General features: G+C 31.9%; 1 protein-coding gene across 1 annotated transcript in view; it reads left to right on the top strand.

The window, feature by feature from the left end:
* The window catches only part of LOC112680411 (V-type proton ATPase 21 kDa proteolipid subunit-like), a 36686-nt gene extending 25089 nt beyond the window's left edge, over positions 1 to 11597 (top strand). Inside the window, exon 2 of the mRNA XM_025550496.1 lies at positions 11520 to 11597. Within this exon, the coding sequence (XP_025406281.1) occupies positions 11520 to 11597 (78 nt within the window). The remainder of the gene's footprint in view (positions 1 to 11519) is intronic.
* Positions 11598 to 15189: the final 3592 nt, after the last annotated feature.

Here is a 15189-nt window from a genome sequence, read left to right as displayed (position 1 = left end):
AGGTATTTACACACCGACGAGTTGTGATTGAGTTAAATCATTTGAAGCTGAATGCTATATTCAGGTGCGTAAAATATAATATTATCTTAAACGGCTATCTATGTTTACGTTTCTGTAATTGTCGTGCAACAAAATGACCATGAGTATAACATTATTTGCGCGTACAGCGCAGACCTTGAAGCTGGTTAAATTACGGTTTATGAACTATATAGATTCATCGTATATGGTTATCATTACTGATAAATGATAAATAGATACCACATGGTTATGGGTTATTTATGAGTATAACATTTTTCGTAATCAATTTTTGTTTTTGAAATGTTCTCCACAAAATATTGAAAAATGTGTATTATTTTTTCAATGATTTGGTGTGAATTTTCTGCATCTTATTATGTACCGATATTTTTTGATTTAATGCATTCTCACACTTATTAGGCTTATTATCTTAGTATGCTTTACATAATCTGTATCGTATCAGTTCGTATATTATACATAAATTATCATATGTTTATATCACACGAATATTATTGAGTAGATGCGTACGTGTGGCATCTGGTTCCAAAATATTTTTGATTTGCATCTAAATGAAGTTAATTCATGAAATGTTTTTCCAAAGAAAAGTTTTACACTATTCACTCAACCGCAATAAACTTAACGTTGGACGTGTTATTCCATTAAAAACGAACTTATAACGTACCTTATATACGTACGCAAATTGCATCGATTGATATATTTTATTGTCTTGCTTGAAATCGTGTAAATACGCGGTTTCAGATGGTTAAACCAGAATCGCTGATTGTCACTTGAGGCACTCGTCGATGACTGTAGTACATCGCATTCGCATTACTTTATATAACACCATGTTCCGTACACGTATATAATACTGAGCGATACTCGATGATAGACCGATGTGGTATGACTGATGAATGTCTCGCGGAAATCGACACGAAAAAAAATAGGTTACTGGAATACTAGACCGACTCGGCCCGTTGGACTTTGATGCTATTACTTATTTTATTTTATTTTTTTCATCGTATTTAATCGTTTGTGGTTTTTTTTTACCCCATTCTTTAACGGATGCTTGCGTGCGCGACTATAATATCAAAACCGGCCCATGTTGACGCGATAGAACGTATACATTCATAACACGATACGGACACTTAATACGTCGTCGATCCAACGCTTGTGAAAAAACGTATTTTGTATCGTTTACGTGCGCGTATAGAAATCAAATATACTTCCTCCGGTTGGTTTTCTTTTAATAACGTGATATTTAAATACGACCGGTAGTGTCCGCAGAACTATAATCATTGTATATTTTACTATTAGAAGAAAAAAACGATCCGCGTCACAATATTTAATATATTTTCATATAAACACTGTTGTCGGTGTATGAACCTAATTTGCAGTGTCGACTCGTCGTATGTTGTCTCGTTTCTCACCTCCATTGCGTGTATGTCATAGCTGCTCATAAACGTCTCGAATTTTGTGTGTTCATTGTATACAAGTAGCGCTTTGCATGTTAGTAGGTAAAAAGAAAAAAGGAGAAATTTTTTTTTTTTTTAAATTACTTTTGGTCTCACGAGAAAAATTCAAATTATTCTCGTGATGTGATAGATATTATGGCGTATTTACTATTTATGTAAAAACGCAATGTATGCTATCGGAAACATATTGTTAACGGTAATTTTTTCGATCGAATATAAATCGATCGGGAGTTAAAATAATAATTACAATAAATACTATTTTACGTTAATTTTTTCACTGCGCCAATTCAATCCTACAACTGCACCACACGTAATCGACTCACCGCCGAATTGTCTAAAACGCGGTAGACATTGTTATAACGTTATTCGTCCGAGTGCATGTGTGCGCGTATCATGATTAAAAACACATAATAATAATGTATTGAGAAGTACAGATATTATGTACAACGTGAACGCGATTGAAAAAAAATCATTATGTACAACGTGGGCAAGCGTGCGCGCGGGAATTGCTTTGATATCCGTACGCGCATAATATTTACAAGACGTATAGATATTATATTTGTCAATAATTATTGTTTTCCCTTTGGGGTAAAAGTTGCATGGGCCGCGTGTTCCGCGTTAATAAAAAAAAAAAAAAATCGGACAACCGGACGACGGTAAATCAGACGGGCGCGCTCGCACAGATCGGAAGGTCATCGTTTCATTAAAACTTATGTAACGCGTTGATATTAATACGTCGTATCCGAAAAACATTTAATAACCACTTTCTTCCTTCCGCGCACGTTACACGCGGCTGCGCGGTCTTTAAATGTCACGAGTCGAAATCTTATCTGAACTTCTTGGTATGGGCTCGCGAACGCGACGTCGGACGTTGAAATCGCACGTCTGTACAGGTGTGTGTGTGTGTGTGAAGTTTTAGCAGATAATGCGTGGCTATCGGAAGTGATAGGATCGTCGACGCGACTGCAGCTCGTCGAACTGCTTTCACACGGGGGGAAAAAAAAACAAACCAACACAAACGGAATGAGAAAAAATTAAAATTAAAAATTGTTAAATATAGGTAGGTATATATTGTAATATTGCTATCGGATGGTGTGCGTCGATCTCTGCGGTACATCCTCGTAAACTCGTTTTCGTCAAGTTATGAGCGCGTGCATGTTTTCTGTGCCGGCGTAGAATGTACAGGTGCATACCGTCGTGTTATAACTATACAATGTACTACAAACGTACAAATTTTTGTCGCACAGCGGGAGCACCGGAGTTGACGGTATTAAGGGTTTTTTTCGGAGAAATGCAGAACCTGGTGAAGCAGTGACAAGGGCAGGTATGTTCATACGATTGTATGGTGATCGTTCGTTTTCAAATCACTATCAGTATATAAACAGGGTAACCTTATCTAGGTTCTTCCGATTACTAGCGTTGAAGGTTTTCATATGTCTCGAGATAATGTATTATGTATCGACTACGGCAGTAGCCTAATTGCGTCCCAGAGTAGTACATTTGCGCCCCCAGGGATGTAGACAGATGCGCCCGAAAGATAAGGTACTACTTACCGATTTATAGCCCATATGCGACCATTTCACAACGTTGCCATTATGATTTATAATATAGATTATTTTTATCTTGATAAATACTTAAATAGATTAGTATAGTATACTATTATAGTACTTTAATAATAATTGTCTAAATAATATAGTTAAAATTTTATAATTTTTTCAACATTTCGGGTTTAAAAAAATTAGTCAATATGACAATAACGAGTAACTCGATTATTTTCACTTGATTATGCTCATCACTATGTACAATAGTTTTAACTTTAAAAGGTTAATAAATAGTATGGCTTGTATTCCAGAATACAATTTGGCAATCTTGCACGGGTTTAACACATTTTTATTAAAAATATTTCGGGCGCAAATGGGTTATAAAAAAGGTGTGATGGGCGCAAATGGTTTTCACCATCGATTACGCGTCGCTGCAGACTGTGGTGATCTTCGTTATTCCGTTGCCGGCGTTGTGAAGCATCATCCTAGGACGTAGGCCATGACATCGACTGACGTTGGGTCGCGAACTCCCGCGTTTGCCTTACATATAAACGTAAATTAATTATTTGTACATGAATCGATGCGTATATGTATTTGATGTGCGCGCGCGAGCGATTCAAAATAATAATAATCGCTCGAGTTTGTTCGTAACGCGCGTATATCCTTTCTAAACATGACAAAAAAAAAACCAGTCCGTACGCTCGTTTGTCTCGAGGATAGGTTCAACAGGAAATTGCTTCCTGCGAGCTCGAGGCGTGCGCAACAAACCCGCGCCCGTCACCACTACGTACGAGTGTACGCGTCGGCTTTGGTTCACGACGTGATATTATGTACATAATAAACGTATACATATATAATATATAAGTCTAATGTGTACAAGTATAAATACTATTATTTATACGCATCGCATTGTAGAGGTGCACACATCGTATACGCATAATGTCGACAAATGAGTGAGTGTGTGTTAATTGACGCGTTTTTCGTAAAACCACTGCCGCCGCACACGTACATCTGCACACTTGCACAATTATTCAGTGTCCTGCGAATACCAACTCATCGCGATATCTCCTAAGATAAAAAAAGAATGAAATTTGGTTTTTTTATTCAGCTCACCAGGTTATTGATTACAATTAATTAATTTGAAAAATTAAAAATAGCCTTTTAATTTTTATAGACATTCGGTTAACCATTAAATAAAAATATTAAAAATCACGAAGTCCGTGAAAATCATAAAACTTAAAATGTTTAAAAGACTATCCAAATCTTATCAAATGGCTATTATAACTCTAATAAAAATGTTTTTATACATTTATTTTTAATATTAATGCATAGTAATGTATTGAAAATATACGAACGTTTGTGTCCGGGAGTATATATATACATATCTCCGGGAGTTATATAAAAAAGTAAATTGTTTTTTTCATGATCTCAGGAGATATCGCAATAGGCAGTGGTGTACCTGTGAAACATTTTTTTTGGAGGGGGGCATAAATTAATTGCACAATTTTTTATGATTATAATATAATCTGAAACTTTATTATAAATTATTACTAAATATATAAAAATCATGTTGATCACTTGATATCAATGATAATCACATTATAAAATAGTGACTATATGTGACAATCACTTCTAATCCCAATTCGGTCGAATATTGATATTTTATATTACATTGATAAGTGATATCAAAACCTTTTGATATCAAACACGATTATAATTAGTGAAAATTAAAAATATTTATAATTTACATTATTTAAGCTGAACAATTAATTTGCATTATGGCATCAAAAAACTTCTCGGGGGGGGGGGCAAATGCCCCTGTTGCTCCCTCACAGGTACGCCACTGGCAATAGGTCTATGTCTCCGTAGAATACCCTGTATGTTACACGAGTGTAAAAAATACACACTCAGTTGCGTGATACCTTTTGTCGGCTGCGATCAATGTAATATAATTTAAAGTGTGCGCATTACGTATATTTTTGCATATAAGAGATGGTGTATACTAATACGCGGCGTGTAGTACATGTGCATGTACGAGAGAAAGAGATTGAGGGAATAAACTTTTCCTATCCCACCGGTCAATAGAAACAATTTAACATAATGAACTCCAGTGTGAGTGTCGGTCGATCGCAAACCAGATTATTGCGTAGGATTACGTATGCCGAGGCGATATCGTCGCAGGTCTCGCGCGCCCTGAGGACACCGAACGTACAAAACTGTAATACCAATTATAAACATAACGTTCGGGTGTAGTGTACGAACTAATAACGTTATTTCAAATGATTCATTCAGTGGTAAACACTTTATAACAGTAGTAATATAGTTGTATTTTCTCTGCGGTCACCGTATATTATTTGAATACATACATATTGTGTAGGTACGATATTTTTTATGAATTGGAAAAAAAGCCTCTTATTCAAATGTATACCTATTTCAGCGAGTGGTCTAGTACTACATGAATCAAGGTGCATTTTACTCGTACGTTTAGTAGATTATTACCGGCCGATAATTTAACTGGTTTTTTGATGTACGATTTTTAAATGTTTCACAACTCGTCAAAGTACATTGCCTTGAATAACGAAACTTTCTATGTACGAATAAAAAAATAAGTATATTTTATACATTTACGCGTAATAATTTATACCTATTGAAAAATATTCCGTTCCAAATAAATAATAATAAAGTACGAATAATACTATAAATAGAAATATAACCTTCTGCGACTACTGGAAGGAGTTAAAAATGAATTAGTTTGAAGTACTTACATTTTTTTTTCGTATAGCTAATTATTATTCACTTTTACTTGATATTTTTAAGTATTAAATTTTATTTTGAGATACTTAATTAATGTATATGGGTTGATTGTTTTGTAAAATATGGCTGTTTCTGTATATAATTTATTTTGAACAAATAACGCATCCACCCATGATATACCATATGATCCACCCATGTGTATTTAAATCTTTGTAATTCTTTTGGACTTACTGAACTGAATAGTATAATATGCGGTATGCATACCTAAGCTTTAGTAACGTTATATTGATTATGGAACTTTTATTTTGGAACTTATATCTTTTATATAGTAGCGATTTCGACTATAGGATATTAAATTACGTTATACAGTGTGTTTCACTTAAAAGGTAACACGAAATATTTTAAGTTAAATACATTTTTTATTTTTAAACATAGATTTAACTGATAAAATAAAACTATTAGTTTAGAGTAATATATTTAACAAATGGGTCTTGTGAAAGAAACAGTTGAAAGTTATAACCTTTTTTTAATTTTTTTATACTCTTTATAATCACTTAATATTTGGGAACGTTTATCAAAGAGATATAAAAATATCAATTTTATACAGGTAAAGGTTACAAAAATAATAGTTAATTTCTTATGTTCATATTCGTCAATTTAAAAATGTAAATTAGAAATAATATTACTGTTATTATACACGAAAGACGCAATTATATAAATTAATAGCTTTCAAAATTGTATGTAATTGAAACGAATAAAAAAGTATTTAAAAATGTAATATTTGAAAACCGAGTTTATACTCATGATAATTAGACTTGGAGTTTTTTAATTATCATTACTTATTCATTAAATATTTTAATATTTTTTAATTTTGGTTAATTTACGGATGAGCAATGCAAAATATCATGTTTTAAATACATATTGAAATGTTGTAATTTTTAAGTTATTAACAGTTAGATTGATTTGTCATTATAATGTGTCGTTATCCGATTAAATACAATTAAATTTTTTTTTTTTCAGAATTCAGTACAAAAACTTTTTTATACTTAGAAAACACTATTTTATATTATACTTTAGTTTTGAGTTATGGCTGCTGAAAATAAACTATGTCATTGGTTATCGATGCTGTTGATTCGTCATATATTTCCTTTTCTTGTACTCCATTGCAAAAAATAGGAAATGCGTACATCAGTCCGTTATCCACAGGATGAAGCTACACTTATCACCAGTAGTCATACTATCCGTTGTGTTATAATGATTACTCTTTGTAAATATTATTACACAACGGATAATACGACTTGATTATGAATTTTGTGATTTACTGAACTACCAAAAAGTTTGGGGTGGGTGTCATTTTAATAGGTGGGTATTTGGTCTTGGCAACTAGCAGTGGTAGGTAATATAAAATTAGTAATTTAATAGAAATTGTAAATTGTTGTACCTAATATGACTTTTTGGTAGGTTAGGGTGAGTGGTATTAACTATGCTTAAACCACCAATTGAAAAATGTCAAACCGCCTATAAATGAATTATTATACTTGGTATTATGTATGTAGCTATTTTAATCCAACCAGAAAAAGCTATCTGTTGTTTTTATTTTAGGTTTTGAACAAAATGCCTCCGGCGGACTGAGTACCCTATCTCATCCACTTATAGTACGAATATAGGACGTGTATCTAATAGAAAACAGAAACTTAAAAATAAAAATTAAAGTAATAATAACAATAATAAAAAGACATCGCCAGAACGCAGCAGCCGCGCAATATCAGGTTATAACTTATATTACACTCGACAACGCGGCCCGTGACATATGTTTTTATTTTAATATTTACATATTGACCCTCTCGCGTGAGACCAATTGTGAGATAACGTTTATTTTTGTTCTAGAATGCACATCCAATTATAATATTTAGTGGCGTGGATGGTATATAGCTTTAAACTTATAGTGTGTCCGTACTGAAATATTCTTTGAAACTTATAATAACCCGAAGGATATAATAAAATGTATCGATAATAATACGGTTTTTTAATATTTTTCCGATCGACAAGTGTGTTTCGTCATGTTATGACAATATTACCGTGTATTTTACGGCATCGGGTTTGGTATCAATAGTTTTCTTTATATTACCTATACATTTCTCGTATTATATGGTATTTCAAATTCGCAATTTACGGCGGATTAGTGACGATAATAATTTATTTAATGAATTATGATACATTATCTATCTTTTTGATATAATTTACAATTATTTTCAAAAAGGGTTGACAACTTTGATTGGGCTGACATAAAAATACATTTTGTAATATTTAATTGTAAATTATATTTTTACATGTGCGCTTATAATTCACTTTATAAAATAATAGTCCGATAAAATACCCAAAGTCATAAATGTATTCAATTTTTTAAAATTTTAATTATTTTTAATTTTATATCACGAATGCTTAACATTTTTTCTTCATTTTATACTAAACTTTTTATACAAAATAAGTGTTTTTTTTTTTTTTGTTTTTTTATAATAATTTGGTGCATTATAGTGAATTTTAATTTTTATTAACTATAGAATATTCGGCCCATCGGCTGTCGGCCGTGTAATCTGTCGACCCAATGATTGTTACATTGTCGACTCAATGTTATGATCCGAATTATATTCTAGAGTCAAGAATCTAGTCCATTTGCTATATATAGAAATGGATATACAAGGATGAGAAAATTGATTGCTGTCATTATTATTGTTATTAGACAAATCCGCATGTGTTCTAAACGTTCTACCGACTTCCACTTCCTATACAGTTGTCACCGTCGGCCATATTATTATAGGTACAGTGGTATTGATCGGTTTCGTTTACAGGTACCTTTTTCTCTCGTGGCCAGAAGCAGCAAGGCAACAAGGCAATATTCTTACCTCGCGCACTGCATAAATATTGGATTCCCATAACAGGTCGGGCCGCAGTTAACGTCGATACGAGTCCACTCGCGTACACATTTAACATTGCACTGTACGACCAATACTTAATTCCGACGTTCCCGTTAGTAGTAAATAAATGTAAACATTTACATTCGTCGTTCCCGTTGCTATTATGCGTGGTTTTTATCGGAAAATCAAGTGTGGATCGAGGCGTTTTACATAATAATAATAATAATATAACATCATTTAGTAGCAGCTGACTTGTTGCTACTCTATCATATTAGTCACAAACACGTTCAACACATGTGCGCGGTGTCCGTACACCGGCGCAGTACACGGGCATAATAACGTGACAATTATTATTTCGTTTCCAACGGAAGTTAACCTAGTCGATTGGCCCGAGGATCGGCGACACACGTATCGAGGAATTATTAATCGACGATGTCGAGCACCGTGAATGTCAAATGAGTTTTGAAGTTATTGAAATCGTCGAATCCGCTAAAGTTCCACGGTGTATCAAACTTGACGTCACGTACGGACTCGGAGAATGACACGTAATTGAATTAATAACGTGTAATGTATGTAGCGTGTCGTATTGTGACAAATGAACCGGTGTAACGAAAAATGGTCACGAAACCGTTTTGACTGCCGTCACCGTACTCGTATTACCCACCCCTCCGTAAGAGGGTAGCTCTTACAGCGATCCATCGTCGTTTCAAATACGTTTCACGATCATATTTCATGCTCGAGAAAAGTTATAGCCGTGCGAGATAACCGGTAATGAACACTGCAGTTTTTGGCAACACGATACACATAGTGTAGGTACACACTGGAGTATTGTGTGTGATCACGCTCACTGATGTATATTATAAAGCCGCAGGAAAAAAATAATTTGTTAATAGATATTGGGCAGTTACTGTCGACTGTGGTCGGTACTTGAAACGGTGGTATTGCGTAATCCTGACACGAAAAGAAATTCGGTTACCTTATAGGTATGTCGTATACGTATGAGCGTTTCGGTGTGGCAAAGGAAGTTATGTACGATATTCCTTCGGAATTCTGGATAATTTTCGCATATGAAATTAACCCGCAAAGTAAACATTTGAATCTTTGTGTATTAATTTTTATTGTTGGTCGTTAAAATAATCGTATTGTGAAGATTTAAAACATCCGAGCGACACATATGCATGAAACCAATTGTTGCATAAACAATAAGTTTTACACGCATACGAAACAAATTAATTTTTATGTGCATTTTTCTGTTTTAAAACGTTGTTGACTGTAGAAAATAATTTATGGTCCATCAAACTTCCTAAATATCTATCTACTAATATGTAAGCACGTTTCGGAATTTGTTTGGGAGTAAAACGTTTTAAGTTTTCCCTAGCTAAGGTTTGGTTTAATTTTACTTAACGTACCAGATGCGTGACTATGTGGTAATAACACTTGAAAAATAATGTTTAGTAAAAATAACTTATAATAAGAAAAAATAGTATTGTAAACTAATACAACCATAAGGCGTGCAATTGGTAAATATAGATATGTTAGGATTACGATACGTATTACGGTATGAATTCGGTTAAGTTTTTTATTTAACATTTTTGAAATAACGAATGAGTTTTTGCCTAAAAATGTCTTAAAAATGTTTATACCTACCGAGGTAATATTATTGGTTGTTTTGTACGTAGGTGATGTTTGTTCAGAAAGATTTGAGTGGCCATGAATAATCTCATATATTCACATCAATGAAAATTGATCCTAATTCAAACGCCATATTTCGTGAACGTAAATGTAATTGAAGAAAGCATTAATTTTCGTAATGCATAAGTACATAAAAATTTAATTTAAAAAAAACGAAAATAAATTGAATTTCTTGTTTTAATATATTGTGATGGTGAATCATTCTTAAAAAAATTTTCTTAGCAAGTTTCTTTATAAAAATATAATCATATAAAAATCAATATACTCGTAATAATCATACACAATTATATAATAAAAAAATTATTATTATTTAAAAATTTAAAACCAATACAGTTTTATCATTTTTTTTTCTATATCATTATTACATGATTAACAAAAATGTTCCACTCACAGAAAATAAATTTAATTTTCACATAAATATGTTTATAAATTTTGTTCAAATTTAACAAATGTCATCATATTTTGTTTGACCATATATTGGTTGAATAAATTCGAAGACCATTTTGGGTTATCCAATGTTTAAACTTACATTATGATTTTCTTCATCTCTTATATGGGTATGTTAATGTACGATCTAGTTTGTATGACTAATTTATAAACAATTTTATACATATAAAATTAACATATTAAAGTCCTATATAATTTTTATTTTTATTATTGATGCACTTCTTTTCAAAATATACGTTGTCGTAACAGTGCGTATATTATTATAATAAACGTTATAATTTATACTGTTATTTTATTTGAAATATTTGTAACTGTAATCGTAACTTAATAACCGTTCGTTCGATTTTTCTATGTTTAACTGTAATACACTTTTAGAAAAGCATACGGTATAAACTATACATTTCCAAAGTAATTTCGAAAATTGTCTGTATAGTAAGTAATTTATCGATTTTTTCACGCAATACTTTTATACGAGTAAGATCACGCACTTTTGGTAAAGTTACTAGCTTAAATAAACTATTATACATAATCTATAATAGTGCATTATATTATTATGGGTGTGGTCGTAGTAATGTAATCATCATCAGATGACTATCATAACATTTTGACATTATTACGTGTAGTTTGCAATGAATAATGATATAATAGTGTACATGCTATTTAATTGTGTACTTCTGTGTTAGGTCGACAAGAGGAAAAGAAAAGTAAATATCAACTTGGCCAGTATTTGTTTGTCAGGCTGGCAATTTACTGACAAATAATTGTAATTCTCGCATTTGTTCTCTCCGTCTTATAACTAGAGCGCGGATTTGTATGCACTTAAAAGTATCGAAATATGCCATATAATATGCAGTAAAAATCATGAAAATATGCAAAAAATATGCAGTCAAAATCATGAAAATATATAAAAAATATGCAGTCAAAATTATGAAAATATGCAAAAAATATACAAGAATTTTTTATTTATTTAAAATTTATAATTCAACTTATAAAAATTAATTATTTAAATACTTAATACAAAAAAATTTAAGGAATTTTCTGAACTTAATTTATTTTTAAAATTTTATTTATTATTAAAATTAATAATCATATGCATTTCAAGTTTATCTTCTGTGAAGCTGTGTCATTTATCGGTTAACATATTTTTAAAGACTGAAAACGAACGCTCGATATCAACCGAAGTTATTGGAGTATATTTGAAGCAAGTGGTATGTCGATAACCTACTGACACAGCAAGAGCTATTAAGTTTACGTCGTAATCGATTATTTATTTTATAACTAAATATATATATATATATAAATTATTATTTAGTGACTATGAAATTTATTTTTAATTTTTCTACTTGACAAAATATTATTTTATACATTTTTTTTTAAATTTTCACTTCAATATACAACACATTTTGAATTTTGCCAAAATATGCAAAAATATGCAATAATCTCGAAATATGCAGAAATATGCAAAAAAAAATTTCACCATTAGCTTCAAATTATGATGATTCGTGGAGATAACTGACAAAAATCCAAAAATGTTGAAAGGAAAAAAATATGCGATTGCATAGAAATCCGCGCTCTACTTATAACTTACAACCTAGTAAATCTGCGTTCAATAAAACCAATATTATTTTGTTAGTTTTAATATAAGAATAAATTTTCCAATTGACAAATTTAAAGGAGGACCATTATCTGTATGATATTATTAGTTTTAAAGATGTTATAGTTCTTTAGCGAATTACGATCATGTAAAATATTACAATTTTACAAAGGTCATAACTCGTTATAATTTAATGTATGGTAAAAATTGTATATCATCGCATAGATAATGTTCTTCCCTCCGAGTTTGTTATTATGTCAGTTTAATCTAATATTAAAGTTAACTACGCAAAATTGTTTCTATTGAACACAGATTTACTATGTTGTACGTTTGTGAGACGGAAATAACACATGCGGATGTGGATGCGAACGTTCTCTTAACAATATTAGCTGTTATCGTATTAGCAAGTGTACGAATTTGGTATAATTGTTGACGAACAGTCCCATTGTTGGGTACCACCAATTTATTTATTTGTATAGTGTTGACAAAGAAATTATTATACATCGAATGTAAGGCTTAGCTCTTTTAAAATATTGGAGTAGACATATTTCCTCGAAAAAATTTTTATTAGAAAACAATTAAAATTAAGAACAATGATTTATTATTGTTCAGGAATAGAAGTTTTTTCATTAAAAAACAAAAAAATAAAATGCATTTACAATAATTGTCTATAGTATTAGAAATGTTGGGAATATCAATGAATGACATCTTAGTAAAGTACGAGATGTCACAAAGGTCCATTTGTCTTCTCGGAGAATAACCGGGTAATATACTGGAAGAAAGGTTATTTTTTAAAAGTATTGATTGGTACTGTTCACCGTGGTGGTTGAAACTTATGATTAACCAGGATGACTGAACCATTTGATGGAGGCGTATAGTCTAAAAACCCTGGATTCTTCTTCTGAGATTTAACAGTTCAGCAGAATCTCATTATTCAAAGTTCTGTAGGATTACCTTGACAATTTTATTTTTGTTTATTTAGTGGATTGCCTTTAAAAGATATTATTTTCCTTACATATTTTATAATTCGTCTACGGGTACATTATGTATACATTTTTAAGAAGTATAACCTAATCCTCTGATATCCCCGACCTACTCGTTCTGGGTTTCAAACGTTCTTTCATCTTCGTACCAATTATAAAATTGCTTACGTCTCTGCCACCGCGTGGTATTCGATATTGTGTGTACGCGATGTGTATTGTAACAGAGTACCTATCAATTAAAGCTGATGTAGAACTCATTGTTTTCAATTAGCAGAAGACGACGGTAAAATGACTTCGTTATTATTATTATTATGAGCTCTCCCACATGCCGCGCGATCCCCTCGCTAGGGCTTAACACGTGTGTAAAATATGTACGTGTACAAACCGAATACGTTTTGTTAATCAACGACGTTCAGGATGTCGTCGCACGGGGTTAATACACTGTGCGCGCGGCGAGTGTAAATTGGAAGACGAATATTTTATTATATACAGGGTATCTCACGAACACACGCTGCTATATTATAATGTAGACTCTTATGGAATTATAAAATTATTTGAGTTCGGTTTTCTTAGAACGAAACAATAAATAGTAATAATAATTATAATTTAAATATCTCGATCAACGTAGAAGAAATAAAAATCAATAAATCTTCGTGGAACACCCTGTACATAGCTTAGTATTATTATCACTGCTTGATCGCTATTTCTTATGGGTCAGCCGTCGTTGCCGCTTCGTAGTGTGTAATGGCGTCGGTCGCATCGATTATTCCTCGGGTCGAAGGAATTCGTCTCCGACAGGCGGGAAAAAACACAAAGGATCGTATTTATTGTTTTCGTCGACGTATCGTACGCAAGTGCATTCGTGTTGCCGGAAGATCACGTGGATGTTAGTATGTCACATCGAGTGCATTAAAGTAAATTGACCACGACTAAATGCTTTTTGTATGTTAAGTATTTAACATATTGTATAATTTTTATTACTTTTACACGGACAATAGTTTTTTGTTTTTTTTTGTGCGTGGCACAATGACGATAATTTCTATTTATTATTATTTATTTTATTATTTATTTTTATTTATTTCTCATTCGATCATTTTATATTTTCAATATAATATCGATCATACAAGTTCACTTGCAAATAGCTTTAATAATTCTTTTTTAATATGCGTTTTCATAATTCAAACGTCATTCATCTAAGGGTGGTTTTCGTCCATTTTATTTGTAATATTGTAGACGTGATAGTTTCCGACGCCATGTAATACTGCCGAACATTGTACGTCATTGTTCTGAAGTCCGTATATATAAGCCAATTTTGGGTTACCGATCATTTCCAAGGTTTCTGTAAGGAATCGTGTACCGGTTGTTTGCTGAACATTCACATTTACGTATTTATACATTCACGCATTTACAAAAAATTATTTTTCTAAAGTTATTTAATAGAATTAAAAATAATGTGAGTATTTGGTCTACAAATCGCCAACAGGGAGAAATTTTAGCCAGAAAAATAATTCATCGGTAGACGGTAACGGTTTCTCGATATCGGAAAAAAAACTCGATGAACGCCTCAGGTCTGCCAAAAGTCCGATTCCTTCGACAAAACCTTGAGAAAATATATAATTTGTATTTTTATTTAAATTAATGTATTATATTACTTACTATTATCTTAATTCATTATCAATCACTGACTGCAATGTTATAAAAAACTCCCTAAGGGAAAACATTTTTCAAAACCCCCCAAAAGAAAATCCTGGATCCGCCACTGGTGGGACATATAAT

This window comes from Sipha flava, unplaced genomic scaffold (genome assembly GCF_003268045.1).
Source record: "Sipha flava isolate LNK unplaced genomic scaffold, YSA_version1 176_pilon_pilon, whole genome shotgun sequence".
Classification (NCBI taxonomy): Eukaryota; Metazoa; Arthropoda; class Insecta; order Hemiptera; family Aphididae; genus Sipha; species Sipha flava.
Note: the sequence above shows the minus strand (reverse complement) of the source record. Positions and strands in the feature narration are given on the sequence as shown.